Consider the following 21,891-nt stretch of genomic DNA (forward strand, 5'->3'; position numbering starts at 1 on the left):
ACTTACATCACTTTGCTTCTCACTACCTCATGTGAGGCAGTGAGAAGTAAAGGGATGTAAGTGGAGATTTTCAAGTTTTGAGTAAAACGCGGTTAAAGAAAACATCCTAGGCTTCACTGAAATTTTTTTCTAAATCATGCTGTACAGCAGCAACTACCATGGCTACTAGTATCATCTCTTGCCCCAAGACAGAGGAGAGGTCCACCTACCATATGTACTAGTTATCTCCAAATTTTTAATTTTGCCACTTACATTCCTTTGCTTCTCACTGCCTCATACGTCATCTCCAAACATAATATATATGCTATCGCCAAAGAATAAAAATATATGCTATCGCCAAAAAAGTGGCTTCAAGAAAGCCTTAACCAAACATGGCAGTGATAAATAATATGAAACTTAATCGCCAAAATTAAAAAAGGCGCCAAGTTTAAAGCTCACAAAGAATAAGCACCGATAAAAGTTTAATAAGTATTTTTGAAACATTACTGTTTAAATATTTCATAAGTGCTCTGCAGTGAGCAGATTCACGTCACATCGTCAACTTCTTTTTGACTTATAAATGAATAACTTGGTGTAAAACTTTCACTAAAACTCTTCTCTGGAATTATGCGTCTTTTCAGAAGTCGACAGTAGCGGAGAATATTCAAATGTGTTTCAAGAGTGATAGGAATTTTAATATCGTAGGGCGCACGTTGGAAGAGACGGTATTCTATGGAACAAACATTCGCTTGCATCTTGAAGACTTAAAGACGAAAAGAGAAAGACATTTCACATATTTTCTGATGGTAAGTTATCGCCGTTTTATTTTTATGAGAATAATTTAGAGCATTCGAAAGCGTTCCCGATTTAAGATTTAAGATTTATTTTTAAAAATAATTATAGCTAGCTATCATAAATAAAATTTTAAACAAAATGCGCAGATTTAGTTTAATGGGGTTGCTTGCATCAGTCAAAAGTACTACTTTTAGTCACTGAAGTTGAGGGAATCAGCAAGAAAAAACATGGAGCGAGGAAAATATTTTATTTTCAAAATGTTTAATTTTTAATTATTTTTTTAAATGTCCGAATTTTCAAACAAGGCGTTATCTTTATGACGTCACAAGTGATGAAATTTGGCGCATATTCCACTGGCGCGCTGAATGCTGTCTATCGTGTTTCCAGCTTACGATAAGTCAGAAGCGAATTTAATATTGAGCTCTACGCTTGCTACGCTTGCGCTCTGAGTAAAAAAGTGAACTAAATATTGCGCTCTACGCTAAAGGCAACAGTAAATGGCATTTCATAACTTGAAGCGTAAAAAATGAAATTTAATCTGCGCACCGATTAAAATATATTTTTTTAAATATTAAGCTTTGTCAAATTATTTAAAAAATGGCCAATTTCTGTGTTTTCAAGCATGCTTTTTGAGAAAAAATACCTTTAAAATTTCGGAAACGACTCCATTGTTAGATATAGCTTGAGTTTTTTTTTTTTAATTTTTTATTTTTTTAAAGAGTGAAACACTCCTTTAAACTTTGAGGAAAAGTTAAATTTATTTTGGGTGAGCGAAATATGTGAAAGCAGTGCAGACTATAATGATAATGCCAAAATTAAGTTCGCTGCATATTCAAATTGTCATTCCAAGTGTTCTTTATATCACTTTCTATTTGAAAGTCAAATATTAAAACCTTACTCTGATCTTCGATTTCTAGATGTTTCATTATCCAAGCAATCAGATCTGAACCTAAAATAAAGTTCTAAGATTTAGTTTCAGCTCAAAAATAAATAAATAAATAAAATAAAATAAAACAGATGTACAAAATATTTTACAAGGAATATTGATAAATAAAACATTTTATAACCAAGGGAAATTTTTCAGGTATATTTGCATTCTAATCATGTCAAGCAACGTTTTTTTAACTAACAGGCGACATTTTAAATTTCAAGGAATTAGTGATCTGCCGGATCGTTAAAAAAGTAGATCCACGGATCCGGATCCGGATCATTAGTGTCAAGATCCGCGGATACGGATACAGATACGGATACGGATCTAAATTTTTTTTTACCCAATTCAGCTATCCAAGTGTAAAATTTGTTACGAAAGGTATTCCCGTCAGAATAATGGCAGTTTCTTCGAAAATCTCAACTGCGGCAAAAATATAATCAAGGCTATGATTTACTCTTTAAAGAAATCTCCGTTAAAATTGAGGGAGAGTTGGAAGGAATGGGCCAGCGCTGCATTAATGCATAGATGGAATGTGAAAAATTATTTCTATCTTACTCGGTAGATATAGAATACAGGAGCAAGAGTGTAAAGCTGCTACTGGACAGGCTAGAAATAATTTTTCCCATTTTATTTCAGCATAAATGCAGCGTTGGCCCATTCCACCGAACTTCTCCGACCGACCAAATACAGAGCCGGGAACACCTTTACAAACAGTAAATAGAGAACTTAATCTCACTTTTTTTAAAGGATGCCGAGAAAAACAAAAATGAAGAATAACAGAAACTCCAAATCAATAACAAAAACTAATATTAAATTTAAAAAAAAAAAAACATGACCCAGAGAGTCGACTTCATATTAAGATGAATTTCGCGGGTCAGAACACACATTTGTCAACAAATATGAACTGACAGCAGGTAAAAATTTTAAATCATTGAGCTTTTTCTCCTTATGTTCCGACTATGAAATCGCTACCAATCACGCGTATAAAGACTTAGAATTGCATTTAAAATTTACTTAACAAGATTATAGCTCCTACTGTATATAAGTTGGAAGTTTCAAATAAATATCAAACGCAGAAAACTTCGTTCTTTCAATTAGGGCCAACATTTTTAACGTAAGGGTTAATTTTTACTACCATAATTGTGAAAAATTTTAAATCGGTTTTTAATTAATTTCTCCGGTAATTAAAGTTCTACAAAAACGAGGCCAAGCTAAGAACACTTTTGATCAAGTCATCTTTTGAACGAAAAATGAACTATCAAAATCGGTTCATCTGTTTAGGAGCTACGATGCCACAAAAAGACACATTGATACACTTTTTAAACTTATTTCCCCTTCCTTTTTGCATCGGGGGAGGGGGTGCAAATTGGCTTCTGAAATGATACCTTATAATTTAAATAGGGAATCAGGTCTAATTTAAACGGAATTAAAGAGTCCTTTATTCAAATATTTAAAAAAAATTAGAATAGAAATGATCCGTTTAAGATCCGTCAAAAAGTAACGGATACAGATACGGATCTTTATTTTCCCTCGGATATCCGCGGATACGGATATCCGGAACATCACTACAAGGAATATATCGCATTTAGGGCTCTTTTGATTTTGAAATTATATTTTCAGTAATCGAATGATGTATTTAAGTTTTAAACAGTTATTTCAATATCAGACAATTTTTTGATTTATTAAAGAGCGTTTTTAGATGTTAGGCAATGTTGCTGACTTTCAGGGACTAATTTAAGATGTAGGACAGTGTTTTTCAGTTTCAGAAAATATATTCAGATTCAAGCTGTGGCTTTTAAATATTTGTAAATATTTTTGGGTGTCTGGAGATAATGCAAATTTCAGACAATATTTTCAGGTATCAGACAATGTTTTATGACAAAAACAAAATGTTTTATGCCAAAAGTGCGAGAAATTCGATTTTCGGTTCAGGCAAATTGTATTTCGATTACTATATTATTTATTTATTTATTCTTTCTTATGAGACAAAGGGCTGGGCGGGGGAGGCTAAGTCTTAAAAAAGAACGATCTGAAAAGAGATTTTTTTTTTTCATGAAAGTTACTTCCTCCTGATTACTATACTTTTCAACCAACCTGCAGAAAACTAAAAGCTTTTTCAGAAGAAACATAGAAAAATTCATCAGGTAAACAAAGCACTGACACCTGAAAATTCGAACGATGGTACCGCAACGTAATATCTAACTACACAACAAAACGTTCTACTGAAAGCTTGACGTTAACAAGGAGAAAAAGTTCAGGAATAAGATTTCGCACATCCAATTCTGTCACAGCAACGAATACCAGGAATCTTCCGCCTATAACTGAAATTCTTGAGGAAGTTCTTAATTTAGTCAATTTCTCTGTGAATTTGATAATTCTCAAAAATGTTGCTGGTATCAAAAATGTAGTTTATGGTAGGGAAGACTGAGGCACGTTTACGCGGATTTTTTTCAATGGATTTTCTAAATTTTATGTTTTAGCTTAGGACATTTTAGACATTGCGATTTTATGAAGCAGTATGGAGTCAAAATTGGTATATTCAGTTGTTGCTCAGATTGTGTTTTTAACCGTTAAAAAAATATATATTTTATAGTCCAAGTCGGTTGCATAAACTTACCCCGGACGCGGGGCAAGTTTACGTATATTTATTTTGACATCTAACGTGGTTCTGTCAGTGTTTTGAGCATAATGTCTTACCATCGTTAAAATAAAGCAAATTTATTAAAGACTGAATAATGTATAAAGTAAAAGCTGAATGGGCATGAAGAATTTTACACTGCCTGATTGTAAGCTATAAGATACCAATTTGTAACTCAATTAAAAATTAAGTGGTGAGTTTCAAAACTTAATAGCCTGAAAATGCTAAAAAGTTTTGAGACAGTTCGGAGCGAAAAAAACGTCAGGGCACGTTTAAAAGTAAAACACAGTAAGAACGTGCGTATACAAAGGTGCTCAGACATCACCACGTAAACTTGCCCCGTCGCCGAGACTAGATTTATTTTTAACGTGAAAATAAATTAAATAACATTTCAGTTCATACAAATACAATTCTCAAACGAAGATAAAATTCTGCTAAATTTTATTTATTTATTCTTTCTTAACTAAGAATTATTTATTCATAATAAGCTTCAAAACGTTCAACTCAAAATTTACTCGACTTGGAAGAAAACAGATTATTCTTCCTGCACGCTAGACCGAAGCTCGACTGATGCTCAAAAACTTGTGAGGATATTTGCTACTGAGCAGCATCAATCTGTTTGACTGTTGGGTCTCCAGTTATAATGTTGAAAAAGCGGCACTGGGTAAATGTGCCCCATGCGTAAACGTGGATCGGTCTACCCTAATCAGAATCAACTGCAATTTTGAAACTACTCTACTAATTCCAAAAATTTCCTCATTTCTAGTTTATGGTGATGGTAATTTAGTTTATAGTAATCAAAATTAACCGGAAAGCTTAGAACTACACTACTAATTCCAAAACTTTCCTGATTTCTAGTTTATGGTATAGTGGTAATTTAGTTTATGACAATTAAAATTAACAGCAAAGTTTGGAAATACACTACTGATTCCAAAAATGTCCTCATTTCTAGTTTAAGGAAATGGTAATTTAGTTTATGATAATCAAAACTAACTCCCATTAATTTTCTGTTTGTAAACGGCATTTTTTTGTGTAGTCTGGGCAATATTATGCATTTTCCCCTCTTCACTTCTTACTCAGTCTTGCCATTGTAATGTAATTTTTTTAGCTTAAATCTTAGTCTCCCTCTGTTAAAATGCAAACGTAATATTTTTAACGTGTTAACTGTAGTTATAAAGAAACATAGGGAAACGGCACCAGTAACAGTCATAAGTTCGGATTTAAATAATAAGTATTTTAAGCGGGTTAATCTGATGTTGCTGTGGCCCATGAATACGGTGAACACACCTAGTCTCCACATCGGAGGGAATTTTATGAGCCAGTTGGCATTTACAAGGCAGTGGTGGAAGGTTATGAGCAGCTACCACGAGGTCAACAGGTGTTACATGTTCATTTGAATTTAATAATGCTTTAGTTCTAAAAATAAAGAACTTTTGTACATTTTAAAGGGAAAAAGAGGGAATTTTGTCCAATACTCATCATTTCCTCATTCTATCTGTTACTGGGTATTTTTTGGTGTCTGTTACTGGATGTCGGACCTTTTTCCGAAATTGAGAAAATAAAAATTAGAATTAATTGATTCAGAGGATCCAGAAGCAGCCAAACTTTAGATGAAATGTAGTTGCATGAGAGAAAAATAGTGTAAAAAGTCTAAATACATTAAAAGGCTCAGAAAATTCAATTATTCTGAGAGCGATGTCTTAAACATGTCTGTTACTGATGCCGTTATCCTAATATGTGTTCCAATAAATAAATAAATACGACATAAACTCTTTACAGATTCATGAAATCATTATATATAGCGTATTTTTACGAGTAAAATCTTTTATCACAATTTCTCTTCTGCGAAAATCGATAAAAGCAAAATCATATTTCCCCTCTTTTCCTTAGGTTTTACGTGAGCAAGCGAGATATGCAATAATGTGCCCAAATAGGTGAATAGACGAAATATACTGCTGTATGTAAAACATAACAAAATCTGCCCTTAGCTCACCTATATTGATTAATATTTAATTCGAACTGAACGTTAGATCTTGTATCAAAGCGTAAAATTTCACTTAGCTCGAGTGTAGGAGGGTCATTCTTGCAAAAATAGTACATACCATTTTCGAGACTTTGGAATTTATTTTACTAACCATAATAGTTACCACCAATAAATCTTTTTTTCGTCGATATCCAATTTAGTTGTGTATAATCAAGTATCAAATGTTTTTATATAAGTAATTAAAAAAGGGTTTGAGAAAATATTTTGTTTCAGGTTAAAAAAGATAATATTACGTGTCTCTACTTCAAAAAAAAAAAAAAAAAAAAAGAGGCAAAACAATCATTAGGCTTAAATGTGATTTAAGATTGTGCTTAAATGAAACAACAATATCAATCCATCAGTTACATTTCCTTCACGAAAAAAAAAAAATACTAACACAATTTGAAGTAAAAATTTTTTTTGCCCTGGAAAATATTTTTTGTTAATGTTTCAGTGTTATCTAAGTGTCCACTTTTTCACAACTATTTCAAAAAAAGAAAAAAAAAAAAACTAGTACATTACACCTCTTGATATTTTTTGAACCGGGCCTCATTCGAATATCCAAAAATTCGGATAATTGGAGAGTAATTAATTAATCTTTTTTGCTTAATCACTGTATGTATGTTGAAAATTGCAGAAAAAAAAACTATTTTTAAAGGAAAAAACGTCTAATTTATTAGTCAACAATTTTCCTTGGTTACTACTTCAGCAGTACACTGACTTGCTAAGTTCTGCATATTAGAAGCCAGGAATAGAACTGCACTATGAGACGGTGACTCACCATTCAGATAATGTTTGCACTAAGCGTACACTAGCTTCGTAGTCTAATTTATTTTAAAAATCTTTATTTTTTTCCCTGAAAAAAGCGATTTGGATAATCAGCGATTCCGATAGTCGGAATACGGATAATTGGAGTTCTACTGTACTTTGAATTTTACAGTTAATGAACAATGTGAGTCTAATTCTTCTTTTCTGATAGGTAATTTGAACTGCTGACTGTCCTTTTTATCCCATATGTATTCGTGAGAGAAAAAAAAAAGGTTTTTAAAGGTCCTTGTTCTGTAGTTGTAATTTTTCTTTATGATCAAAACGATTTTTTGACTGCCTGTTTGTCGACGTTGTTGCACTGAGTCGTTCAAAGTATTTTAAAACCTTTTATGAACTACTTATGTGCAAACTATCGATACTTTATTTTAAACGAATAACTGGGGAATAATATGCGTATACACTATACAGGGTGTTCCGGTTTAATCTGCAAGACCTTTATTTTCGCAACCATTAGTCTTAGATGTATACTTCCAATTGCAAAAATATTCAAAAGCAGATGCAGAGTTAAGATACTGAAAATTTGAAGCAAAAATAAAAATGAGTCAAAAAATACAAAATGTTACTTTTCATACGAGCTCTAGGTCCCCTGACTTATAGTTAGGGAAATAATCTTCATTGGAAAACATTAATAACACAAAAAAACTTGACTTTTGTACGACCAAAATTCAAGGAGATATTCTAGTTCGAAGTCTTAAGGGATCATACAGAAGACGAGATTAGAACTTAACGCCCTTTCAGAAGAATGCCAGGTTGTCGAAGTAAAAAAAAACAAATTATTTATATTTTTTATTGCTATTCAAAAATAAATGAAAAAGGTTATGTCATGATGCGCAAAAACACACTACAAAACCTCGAACAATTTGAAAAACCACTCTATGCACGTATAAATTTTTGAACCCTTGTCAACCACTATATTTTCCCCCAAAATGTGATATTGATGGCAAGTGTAAAGTGGTGAAAGCCATAAAACGCTGCAATTTAGTAGGTGGAAATTGTTAAAAATGATCAACAAAATTCAAAAGTGTCAGACATTATTTGTACTATTTTCCCGAGAATAACTTTTAATACGATTTGAAAGTTATATATTGTATCACAGCGAAAAATTTCACTTAGCTGCAGTGTAAGCCTCAAACCACTTTTTCGCGTGTTCTGCTATATCTATCCTGACAAGTCAATACGGGAAATTGTGAGTCGAGGGGGATGGAAGCGGGGGAAGTAGAGGGGAAGTTAAGGTCGATATTATTTGGGATCGATTCAAGTTGCACCGCGACAATAACTTTCCATTTAATTTTCCCGATACGATAAGAGAGAGAGAGAGAGAGAGCTAAAAGCATCTCTTTGGGGTTTTTTGGATGGAGAAAATAAACGTTTGTTAATTTAGTTCTTCTTCTGTCGGGTGCGTTAATTTAGAATTCATGGAGAGAGTAATTTAGCTAACCTGAGAGTGGTAAATTAATGGCGTGTAAGTTAATGTTTCGACTAAGTGCTAATTGCTGCAAAAAGTAGCGTTTTAATTTCGGAAGGAATGTTTTTAATATGTGCCTTAAGATATAGTTAATCACTAAATTGATTTTTTTTAAATTGGTGTAAAAAAATATTTATTCAGATTTTTCAAAATCTTTTTTGTTGATTTAAAATAGGTTTAGATATTTATCATGTTATCTTTCCTACAACGCACAGAAAATATGATGCTGGTTTAAAATCATGCATTGTAACTGAAAGTGAAAATTAATAGCGTGTATGTTTTAATATGTGTAAAACTAAATTGTTAAAAACATTTTAAATATTCCTTACCCATTTTGTGCGTGCCAAGATATTTTACATGGCGCCTTTCCTACAGTGTATACAAAACATTATGCTAGGTTAGTATCAAGGCAGCGGTATTGGAGTCGAACTGATTTTCGTTTTAAAATTTATTTGAGGTGAAACTTTTTGGAATTTAAAACATATGTATTTTCCTGTTACATATCCTCCTTAAAAAAATTTTAAAAAAAGAAAGAAAGAAAAAAAAGAGCTTTCGTTTTAATATAAATGTATTGAACATAAGAGAGTTGCTTAAAATTACCGTTATAAGCTCTTAATGTTGACTGTTAGCATGCTCGGATTTGAAAGGAATTTTGAACATGTATTGTGAAAAAAAATGCTTTAAAAACGCTTTTAAACTGATGACTTGACTTGAATAAAAATAATTTTAAAACCAACATGATTTGATAAATTTTAATTGCTTACCCAAAGTTCACAAATACATGCTTGCAAAAGTTAAACCTTGAAATTAATTTGTTAAATTTACTAACAAAACAAACTGTGCAATAACTATTATTTGTTATTCATATTTTCGCTACATTTGGTAACAATTAGAAAGCGGCTTTCGAGTAATGTTTAGTTTTCTCGTTGTTTATAATCTGTTTTCTTCATTAAAATATGTAATTTTGTTGTGCGTATGCTTAAGCTAGGCACAGAAAGAGCAAGAGTGTGAGGAGAGAGAAAACGAGTGCGTGAAGCGACATAATAGAATGTAAAAAAAGAAAGGATATAAGTTTTACTTCTACAGTTTGTCTTCATGATACACAATATTTTTTTTTGCTTTTTAAGTGGCTATCAAATCAACAAGAAAAGAAGAAGAGTTCAAAAGAATTATTAGCAATATTTTATTGGTTTGCTATTTAGAGTCAATTAAGTAACGGATGAGTTTGATGCACGCAAACGAAGTTTCTAGATAATTTTTATGGAAACAAGAAAACGAAAGTAAAAGAAAACGATGAAACGTTATTTAACATACTTTCTTCGTAAAACACAATGCAATAATATTATTAACTCCAAATAAAACGAACGCACGTCAAAGCATATCCAATTAATTTCGAAACGGTGAATGTAAATTTTATAGCAAAGAGTGGAAGTAAATAACTCCACTGTCAACGAACTAGAGCAGTAAACAACAGGCTATTCGTTAAATAAGCGGCATTCAACATTGTGATCCTGTTTCAAAATTTTATAGCTCTAAAATTAAACGTTTAAATTAAATTTCGAGTGAAGGGATGTCACCTACATAATGATTAAGTTTGTGATTTCATTTTGGGAACTAGCAGAGGGAAAATTTCGTCTTTAAATACCAAATTTTAATTGTATCAATGAAACTAAAATACGAGAATTGAAAGAACTGAGGACTTATAATCAAATTTTCGAAGACCCTTTGGCATTAATGTTTACCTTGGGTTTCCCTACTGCCCTACTTTCTAAAAGATAAACAGGCTTATCGTCCTTATTTAGGGTAGATTTAGTTGTGCCCCATCTCGTTATTTTAGAAACAAATTCTTTCATTGGCCGCTACTGAAAAGCAATTATTACGCGTAATTCAAGAAATAAACCTCCTCTTTATCTGTTCAATATACTTTGTAGCTATGGGGTTGTTTTCTTCAGTCAAAAGTACTACTTTTAATCACTGATATTGATAGAAAAAGCAAAAAAAAAAAAAAAAAAAAACATGGAGCCAGAAACAAACTTTTATTTTCCCAACAGTTATTTTTTATTTAATTTTTTTCAATGTCCGATTTTTGAACTAAAACGTGGTCTTTATGACGTCACAAGTGACGTCACAATACTTTGGCGCTCTAAATGTTGACGTCTTGCTGTCAACTTTGCTGACATTTTGCTGTGATTTGCGCTGTGCAGTAATGGCATCAGTGAATGGAATTTCATCACTTGTGATGTCACGTGCATAAGCGCAAAAAATGAATTTCAATCTGCGCACCGATTAAAACAATTGCTAAAAAATATTAAACTTTGTCAAATTATTTAAAAAATGGTTAAATCGTATGTTTTTAAGCATGCTCTTCCAGAAAAAAATTCTTTTAAAATTTCGGAAACAACCCAGTTCTTTCCAAGGCTTGGAAGACTTGTTAAAACAAACTTACCAGGCCGTCCAAAGAGCTGACGCCCCTCCCCCACCCCCTACACACAGAACTAGTATGTTGTGGCCATCACAAAACTTTCTTCTATATTTTTCATTTTTCTGATCCCTCCCCATGCTTGACGAGGAAGCAATATTCCTAACAAAAACAAAATTACACATGCAAAAACTTGACGACCATCCCAACGTCTGAATTATTGTAAAAACAAAACAAAGAGCGAAAATTGAAAGTTACTTTAAAGGCCTTACTTGAATTAATTACAAATATGTTATTTATTAACAAACATAAGATGGCAACAGTTAAATAATTTTAAATCATTGAGATAATATTTCCGATCATTTCCATACAATTAAAATCACGAGAAATACGCAGACGACAATCTATTACGATTTATCTTTCTTATTGTTGCATTAATAAAACTATTTTTATTCGCAAAAAAAAAAAAAAAAAAAAAAAAAAAAAAAATCAACACCTCTGGGAGCGATTGGAGTCAAAATTGAACCAAAGCCTGTTTACGTATGGATTTACATATATTCCAAATTTCAACCAGAACGTAGCATTACTTCTTGAGATAGGGCACTCACAATGGAAAAAAAGAACGGGCGATTGCGCTACCCCCTTTTTTGCTGTTGACACCAAAATAAAATCAGCTCTTATACCCACTAAGGGCTACTTGCCAAAAAATTTTTGTTTGATTCCGTTCGTTATTTCTTGAGATACAGCAGTCACAATTGACGACAAAAAACGTTCTATAACTCAACCCCCGTTTGAGCTATTGACACCAAAATTGAATCAGCACCTGCTCCTGTTAGGGGCAACATATGAACCAAATTTTGTTTGTTTCCGCCAGTTACTTCCTGAGGGATAGCAAGCACGCGTAACTCAAAAAACGTCCCATTGCTCCACCACCCCCCTTGGAGGAATTCGCGCCAAAAACCAATGGGCACAAGTTCACATAGGGGCACATATGTGTACCAAATTTCGTTCCATTTCATGCGGTAGTTTGTGCTGTAGAGCGGCCACAAAAAACTGGTCACACACAGACGTGACACACACACATACACACACACAGACAGACAGACATTTTCTAAAAATAGTCGAAATGGACTCAGCACACCTCAAAACGTTCGAATCCGTCAAAATTCGAAATTCGAAAATTTGCACGAATCCAATACTTTCTTCTATATATTAGATATAGAAGAAAGTAAAAATTAAGTTAGTTATAATGTCAGTGCATAATACATCTTTTAATTTTTTTCATATTAATGAACAGAATAATCAGAAGGCTATGCATAATACAAATTAAAACACAAGCAATTCAATTTCGAAAACTTGCAGGGAGAGAAGGAATTGATTTCAATCTATTTAAAAAAATAATCGATCGGTAACATTTTCTGGGCTCCGTCTCTTACCTTTACGTCAATAAACATGGCCTATAATCGTGCTTTTAAGGCTAAAGATGCGTTTTTAAAGCTAGAAGTTTCAAAGTTTTGACCGGACACCTTTTGACCTTTTTTCCTATCCTACCAAATAAATAAATAAATAAATAAAAATCTGTTCCTTGTTTTTTAATGTGCCCCCTTAAAACTTTTTTCTGGTTACGTCACTGCACGTAGGGGCAGAATGCAAGCAAATTTGGGGAGAAATAGACAAAGGAGAAGTGCCTTTTGTTTGATTCTAAAAAGTTATAATCTCAGAAGTTGTATCTGCTTCAGTGATACAAAGGAAACTAATGTTTTGGAGACTTAGAGAGAGGAATATTTTCGTGCCTTAGGAAAAAATGGAGAAGCATTGCAATGATTCTCTATTTTGTGTCTGTGACTATGTATCTATGATACACGAAAATGCAATCGGTGCATTTTATAAGATGAGTTTTTGTATGAGAGTGACAGTGTATGTAGTATGAGATGAGACACGAAATGAGATACACGATTGAACATACGAATAAAAACTAATAATTACGCCGTTACTAAGTATCTTCTATTAGAAAGAAAATGTTATGTCATCTGCAAATTGTTTTCGCCCGTCTTATTTGATTTTCCGGATGATAGAAAAAATCCTGCTGACGATCCAGTGTGTACCTTAGACCCTAATTTTTCGAAATAAATTTGCGCGGCTTTGATTTATGCGGCATTTTCGGGGGATGTAACCCCACGTAAAATACGAGGGTCTATACTGTAAGTGAAATTTACATAAATTGATTCCAAAAACAACTACTTAACATGGCAGATAGAACAATGTGGGTAGTTGTAAATACAATACCGATTAAATTCAGGAAACTGTAAGGAAAGGAAAAAAGTAAGTTTAATAGGTGACAGTTATTGGGGCATTCGGTACTAAGTAAAGAAATATGGTAGCTGTTTAGGGCGAAAAGGGACAGTTAAGATGAAAAAAAAAAACTATTTATGAAACTGTATTGTTTAACTTTCTCGCGTATATTGCTTTTCTTTCATTTCCTTGGACATAAATAAGGAGCTTTAACAGCCTCTATCTCGCTCTGTATTAAGGGCGCAAAATTGATGGCGATGTTTTCGAAGCATAGATGTTTTTGTGAAAACATCGATGATTTTACCATCCATGTTTTAATGTCGATGTTTGTTCGAAGTCGATATTTTATACTTGAAACAAAATGTCATTAAAAATGAATATGTTTGCAGCGACGATAAAAGCTTTATTAATAATTAGTTATTGCTACATCTTTCACATTGGAAAGAGTTTTGTATAGCTTGTCGTTCATAGAAGTTGACTTGTATTACTCTTTGATAAAAGTTTCACTACGTTAATATTAATAAATAACTTTTACTTCAATTATGGAGGGTGCAATTTTCCCTGTGCATGCATATACGGTCATTAAAAGTTTCAGTTGTTGAAAAATCAAACATGTGTCAGTGATTTGCTTCACATTTAAAACAGCAACTGAATTTTGTGTACATGGAACTATTATCCCTCGGGCTTATAGCAGAATGCTTACTACTCATCCCTTGATTTTCATTATTTCTAAGTCTCGTATCACACGGTTTCGATATAACACGATACATATTAACCTGATTTTTCTCATGCATATACATAATTAGTATTAAAAATAAGTAAAAATGTTATTATTTCTCGCATAACACGGTTTCGATACTACACGGAACGAGTTAACCGTGTTATACGAGGGACACCTGTAATTTGTTCAAATCTTCCAGGGAATTCCGTTCGAAATAAGGATACAAGAATAATTATTTATAGTTATATTTCCGTTCATTTTCTTCTTTCTTTTTTCTATTCTTTTTTCTTTTTTATTTCTTTTCTGTGTGTGTTATCAACTTTGAAAAATAATACAACATTTTCTTACTGGTTCGTATCAATTATTACAGGGTGACAAGAAATAACTTGGGCCCACGAAATACAGCATAACTTAAATGCTAATGAAAATATTACGACCAAACTTCAAAATTGATATGAATACGTTAGTTTCGTCTGATATATTTACCAATTTTCAAATTTTCAAAGTGGCTACCTTAGCCTTAATACAGAGCTTTTTAAATGTGTCACAAAATTTTCGGCTATGGGCCGCAGGTCACTTACGGATATTTTATCCGATGCCTTGTATAAGGATTTCTTTAGGGGTGCCTAAGTTTTATGAGCACACACCTTTGTCTCCAAGATGTACCAAGCAGAATATTCCATGTGGTTCAAATCTGGGGAATATGGTGGCTTTTATTGAGCTCCAAATAAGTTTGTAAAATATGTCTTGCACCAATCTTAAGTGCTTTTAGCTCTGTGTGCAGGTGCAGAATCCTGTTGACGGTCCCTCTTTTTTTTTTCCAAAGAACTTTTGTGACCAAGGTAAGACAACGTCTTCCAAAATGCGTTTGCTATATGTTTCTTGATTAATCTTAATCCCTTGATCGACAAAAACAAGTGATATTTTTCCACTAGCACATATCCCACCTTAGATTGGGGTCGTTGACGCCGTTCAACAATGCAAAAAGGTCTTGAAGACAAGGAGGTGTGATAAACCGCAAAAAGTTTTTGCCATCCCTAAAGGAATTCATATGCAAGGAATGAGAAAAAATATCAGTAAGTGAGTTGCGGCGCATACCCAAAAACTTTGTGACACGTTTAAATCTTTGTATTAAGGCTAAAGGTAGCCATTTTGAAAAGTTGTAAATATTGTAGACAAAATAATCTATTCATATTACTTTTGAAGTCTTAATATTTTTATTAGCGTTAAAATTTAGAATACATTCTGTGTGTTCAAGTAATTTCTTGTCACCCTTTAAATAACATACTTTTCAGTTTTTGTGTTATTCAGGTGGAAAACAGAAAAATGTTGCAAAAGTGTTATTTGTTGGTATCGATGTTGAAATTTTTTTTATACTTTAAATACATATTATAACTTAATTATTCCTTTGTACTATTTAATTAAGAACGTTAATAAATTACCTCCATATGTCGAAGTAGTAAATTGGCGGGGAAAAATTCGATATATAGAAATTTCGATATGTAGAAACGATTTTATTTTATCCTAAAAACCTCCTAAAATATTAAAATTAAAGCTAATTTTCGTGTATGAAACCTAATTTCTAATTTATACGAGCATCGGATTAAATGAAAGTTAATAATTAAAAAAATAACAGAAATTATATTTTTGTGCCTTCATACATCTTCATTCTTCGGCAATTCAACTTGATCCGCAACATAAGGGGGATTTTCGTTTTGATAATGTGATCGAGAGAAAAGTAAAAATTCATTCTACCTAACATGAATAATTTTTACTGAAGCTAAAAAGACTAAGAATGATAATCAACAGATAAAAGGGATAACTTGAAACTGATTTTACAGTGCTACTGGTTAAAACTAGGATTTGAAATAAACTTGAAAAAGTTTAAGAACTCCAGAACGGAACAACGACCTATCTACACGCCCCTCAACCCCGAATTCCATATGAGTTTCATAGCAACCTTTAGGGAACATAATTTGTTCCCCTAACCTTCATTTTTCATGAAACAAACAGTCTAAAGTGGAAAAAAAATCTACGGTTGTCTCGAAAAAAAAAAAAATTCGATACATAGAGATTTTTTCGTTACATAGAAACAATTTTTCTATGTAATAAATATAGAAATTTGCTAATATTTCGATATATAGAAAATTTTGATGTGTGGAAGTTCGATATATGGAGGTTCGACTGTATCATTATTATTGAGTTTTCCTTGACAGTTTAAAATCTCAGTTATTAATTCGTAAATACAGGACAAGAATTAAGTTCTTGCATTAAAACGTTTAATACAGAGCTTTATGCAGGAATATCCATTTGAAAGGCTTTAAAGCACTGAAGGTTTTTTTTTTTTTTTTAATCGATGTTGCACCTCTACTTATATTATCTTAGGTTCCAAATTAATTCAAATTTCAAACTTGTCTTTACATATATGTGACTTAAATAAAGAGAAACAATTGATGTCCAATCTATTCTCCGAACTATTAGTCATCACGTTCTAGTTCGCTCCAACTTTTTTTCTTTTTTCAACAGGAGCAATTTTAATTTAAAAATTTTAACTTTTATCACCTTTAATTTTTCTTTTCTCTCTCAGTACATTAGTGGGCGGAAACAGGGAGAAACAAACTATTCAAATGAAATGTAACAGATTATTAGTAAAAATTTAAAAAAAAATCAAATATAGTAAGAACAACTTCTGAACGAAATGCTTTACAAAAGAACCAGAAAATATTTGAAATTTCCTAAAGATTAATTTTATTTTTAAGTAGTTCCCAAAATTATTAATATTGAAATTTCATTCCTAACCTTGCACTTACTTTTCGATCATTACCAAAAGCTAAAATGGAAAATTGCAATTCTAAATTTTGATGTGAAACCAAAGATTAGTAGCACTGATCTTTTACATCAAAAATCAAATCGTTTACAGATTTCTGGCAGTTTTGCAGAATCACTTCCACAATATAACTCCCAATTTCATCGTATTCAAGACAAAGAAGCAGCATGTATTGTAAAACACACATGCTTCTATCAAATATTTTACAGCATACCTTTCTTATAGTTTAAAGAAATTGATTTTTTACGAGCCCACGCCGAGTCGGTATTCAGAGCAGCATTCCTCTCAAGAGCCAAGTTTCATGATATCGTCTTCTCAGGATTGGAACTCAAGATATATCTTCGAAAACTTTAGATGGAATTTTTGGGAGGTACGATAAAAAATCAATAAATGCGATGGATTTGTGCAGGTTCCGATTAATTCAAACTGCGGCTCAGGAGCTGGTCCTACCTAAAGATCTTTTATTTCCAGATGAAATGCATATTAATCACGAGTCACACTGTAAACCAATGATACATGATTCAACAAAGATGTATCATGTAGTAAATTAGTAATAGCATTTGATATAAAACATCTACAAACTATTAGAATTAGTAAACATCATAGACTAATAATAAGAGTAGACCGAGCTATGGCAACCCTTTTGCTGCTCATAAACCAAACCATGTGACTGGTGGATATCCTAGCAACAACGGGCGTTGATCGTAGCAGACGATCAACGCCAGCGCGAAATAAAATAAATAGAACTGATGGAACACGGAAGAATGATCTTTTATGGAGTCCGATCTGTAAATTTGTTATTCTAAGTTGTAAATATTTTGTTAATATAGTGAGTTTTTCGTTCAGATAGTATTGTGCATTTTCTTTAGTCAATTTCAATAACTCTTTTAGCAATAAAAGATGCAAGCGACCAAGAAGAATCGGCAAACGGTAAGATTTTTACCTACAGTTTCAATTTAAGATACCGATTAGTACATTTTTGCGTTAACGCAAAACGTTTACACCATTTCGTTCACGCCAACGCTGACAGCTCCAAATGAAATAAAAGTTACCGAAAACTGATCAAAAACTATTACTAATGTCAAAATAATGCATAACTAAAAGAAAAACAGTTCAATCTCTGCACCTGGAAGTTTTTTTAATGAAAACACATTGTCTTAAAATACATGTCGAGTGCCAAACTATAGATAATGCTGCCATTTAGCAACCATGCTGCCAAAGTCTTCGCCAAGCCCTTCCACTAGTCACATGATACATCTATGAACCAATTTTCTTCATCAGCAAGAATGAGAAAGCTCGGTCTACTCTTATTATTAGTCTATGGTAAACATACTTAATAAATCGGTTACAATTCCAGTTATACTTCAATTAAATTCAAATTTATTCTTATTTTCTCTTTCTCTCTCTCTCTCTCTCTCTCAGCCATTTTTTAAGCAGACGATAACTTAATGAAAATAAAAGTTTTATTTATGAATCTGCTTCACAATCTGGCTCGTAACTATAGGTCAAAATCCATTTATATACTTCATGTGAACCTATTGAAGGTCATCCAACTTTCCACCAATTACATTCGTCAATTACATTCGTATTCCGTTTTTTTTTTTCTCCCCAACTTCTGGGCTATTTCTGTATGCGTTGCCAAAGTTTGTTGCAATTAGACATTGGGAATGAAAATTCGTCAAAGACAAATAATTCATCACCCACCTGTGAACACAGACGGTATTTTGGACATGAAGCTCTTGACGGTTCTGACCGGAACACCCTGGCATTCATCCTGCATGCGTTCCACGATGTTTTCCATCTGCAAGAGAAAACATACACACTACATCAAGCATCAGTAATTCACATAACTTGTTCAAAATACATCTAAGAATGATTTCAGACTTTCATAATTGCAATAAAACTACTAACCATCATTTCTTGTTCTAAGACACATAATTTTTTGTCTGTATAAAACCAGTTACCTCAGAAATTGATCAGTTTGCAAATTAAATACCACAGAAGTCAGTGATTAACTGAAGCTCAGTAAATTACAGTACACTCCCGATTTTCCGCGACCGTATTATCCGCGGGGTGGATTATCCGCGAGTCAATTAACAATCAGGAACATGTATTTTCGCAACAAAAAAGCAAATACCAATGGGTTTTTTTTTTTTGCGAAAAATTGTAAATTTAAGCTCAGCTGCTTTTGTTTTATTTATTTGGTTATTTATATATTTTGGGGGGGAAGGGGGGGGGCTTTCTTCATTGTGCACATACACTTGTTTGTTATTGACGGAAAGTTCCGTTGTGCAAAAATACAAAATATTTTTACTGCACTATATATATTTCAATTCTTTGTAAAAAGTATTATGCATCAGTGCAGACGAGTTTTAGAGGAAGGACAATTTTCAACCTTATTTGTCCCTCATTCCAGTCTTTTTGTGGTTTATCCGCGATTTTTATTATCCGCGGCAATTGTGCCACCCAATTCCGCGGATAATCGAGAGTTTACTGTACTTCACCCAGTTATTTCAGAACGCGTATCAACTATAGCCACTTAATTCTACAGAAGTTATTTACAGTAGCTCCTTTTGTTATTTCACCCAGTTATTTCAGAAATCCTATTAACTAGTCTTTAAATCCTGCAGATGGGATATTCACAGCAGTTCATTTTGTCATTTCACCCAGTTATTTCAGAAATCACATTAACAAGTTTTTAAATTCTACAGAAGGGATATTCACAGCAGCTCATTCTGTTACTTCACTCAGTTATTTCAAAAATCGTATCAACTAACCTTTAAATTCTACAGAACTGAGATTCGCAGTAGCTCATTCTGTTACTTTACTCAGTTATTTCAGAAATCGTATTAACTCACCTTCAAATTCTACAGAACTGAGATACACAGCAGCTCATTCGGCTGCTTCACCCAGATATGTCAGAAATCGTATCAACTAACCTTTAAATTTTACAGAACTGAGATTTACAGCATTTCATTCTGTTATTTCATCCAGTTATTTCAGAAATCATATTAACAAGTTTTTAAATTCAACAGAAGGGATATTCACAGCAGCTCATTCTGCTACTTCACTCAGTTGTTTCAGAAATCGTATTAACTCACCTTTAAATTCTACGAAAGTGAGATACGCAGCAGCTCATTCGGTTGCTTCACCCAGATATGTCAGAAATCGTATCAACTTTCAACTAGACCATTTAACTGCACAGAAATTACTAACGAAGAGCTCATTCTGTTAACATTTCCACTCTGGACTTGCATTATCTGGCCAACCGACGCTTTCATAACCTAGGAATCAATCAGGCTTGAAAGCAACTTTTAGAGCAAATTTCTTCTTTTTTACACCCCAAATCGTACAACCATAATCCATTCGCAAAAAATAATTTTCCGCTAGACAAATGTAAACTACTTCAGAAAAACTACAGACTCATTTGCAAAAGCTCTAATTAAATGAACTAGAGAGGGTGTAAGAACGATCCCTCAAAATGGTTAAAAGCCTCCTATTCGCAGTTCAAATAAACTACAGAAGGTTCTGCAGTCTCTGGAAAATGACGGTTGAAAGATGTAAAACCAAGTCCGACGGACGTACTAAAGAGACCTGTTCAATGAGACATCTGTTTTGTCAGGGTAAAATTGAAATGTTTTACCTCTTTGGCTAATTACTTATAACTACCGCAAGGTGGCTTGTTCAAGTTCTAGCACTGCGAATAAGCACTTGTTTTTAAGCAGCAAAAATGCTATTTTGAAAGAAAAAAAAAAGATAAAAGTAAGACAAATTATTATTAAAAATGCTTAAATAAACATCTAGCAGCTATGAAAAAAATGTTGCTGAGGCTACTGAAAAAAAAAAAAAAATCACATGGTTTGGAGCTCATAAACCTGTAGGAAATGTAGAATATTAAAGAACTTTGTGCTATCACCATCTGTATGAAGGTTTAATGTTTTTATGTGGAATGTATTCCAAAATGCAGTAATTGAATTAGAAATTCTTCTTACCTTACGTTCGGCTATCAGAAAACTTTCAGGTTCCCCTCTTTATTAGGCTGTAATCAGCAAATGAAATTGCATTTTTATTTGCTCCATATTTCCAGCCATACGAGTCATTTCGCGAGGCATTAATTAAGCGTTCTAATTAAACTACATATTTTTCTAATGTTCTTCGCGAATTTCAGTTAAGGTCACGGTTAATGAATATTTTGCTATCAACAATCGAGCCTGCGAGCAATTACTAGCGCCATTTCCATTTAAAGAGCATATCCGAGAACGAATTAAAAAGACGTTGCACAGTGTTCGATCTTCTCTCCCTTTGAGTTGGAGGAATAGCGACTGCTTTAAATGGAAGTCGACGATTTCGATTTTCGGAACATTGAAACATAAAACAACAAGACTTGTAAATTTTAACTACGGAAAAATTTATTTGGCTTAAGGATATAAAATCGTTTCTCGCTTAAGTTTAAAAGAATTTTAAATTTATTAATACTTTGAACTCACATCTTCTAAATTATATTAATTTTATTAATAGACAAAAGAATAAGTGACTTGATCGTTAGGAGTAAAAAATATTTCGTGAATCGAAATTCTTGAGAAGACAAAAGAGGCATAAGTTTCAGGGATTTAAACTATGCTTGCGATCAACAGAACTCTACGCATCCACGTGTCTCAGAGGGAAACCGAAACAAAAGTGTTGCTAACAGGAAAACAGAAACTTTACGAGCACGTGTTCGAAACCAAAACTAAAGTGTTACCATTCCAAAAAATATAAACTTTTGTAAAACAACTCAACTAGCTTAGCAGAAGGATAGAAACAACTAAATACTCAGCAATGAAAAAATTAAACTAAACTCGATTCGAAAGCGAAACCAAAACAGCAGAAGGGAAACAACTTATTAATTTAGTATACCCGCATTTCATAGCCCTTATTTATACTGCAGGAGAGTCGCGAAATATTTCAGAAGTTTCATAATAAATATTTTCAAT

The 21,891-nt window shown here is 32.8% G+C and overlaps 1 protein-coding gene across 1 annotated transcript in view; it reads right to left on the reverse strand.

Moving 5' to 3' along the window:
* LOC129229219 (regulator of G-protein signaling 7-like) overlaps positions 1–21,891 on the reverse strand; it is a 227,303-nt gene that overhangs the window by 67,575 nt on the left and 137,837 nt on the right. The window contains exons 2-3 of the mRNA XM_054863482.1: positions 18,623–18,719; positions 1,673–1,723 (exon numbers count right to left, since the gene is read on the reverse strand). Of these exons, the coding sequence (XP_054719457.1) occupies positions 1,673–1,723; positions 18,623–18,719 (148 nt within the window). The remainder of the gene's footprint in view (positions 1–1,672; positions 1,724–18,622; positions 18,720–21,891) is intronic.

The sequence above is a fragment of the Uloborus diversus genome, chromosome 9, assembly GCF_026930045.1.
Source record: "Uloborus diversus isolate 005 chromosome 9, Udiv.v.3.1, whole genome shotgun sequence".
Lineage (NCBI taxonomy): Eukaryota > Metazoa > Arthropoda > Arachnida > Araneae > Uloboridae > Uloborus > Uloborus diversus.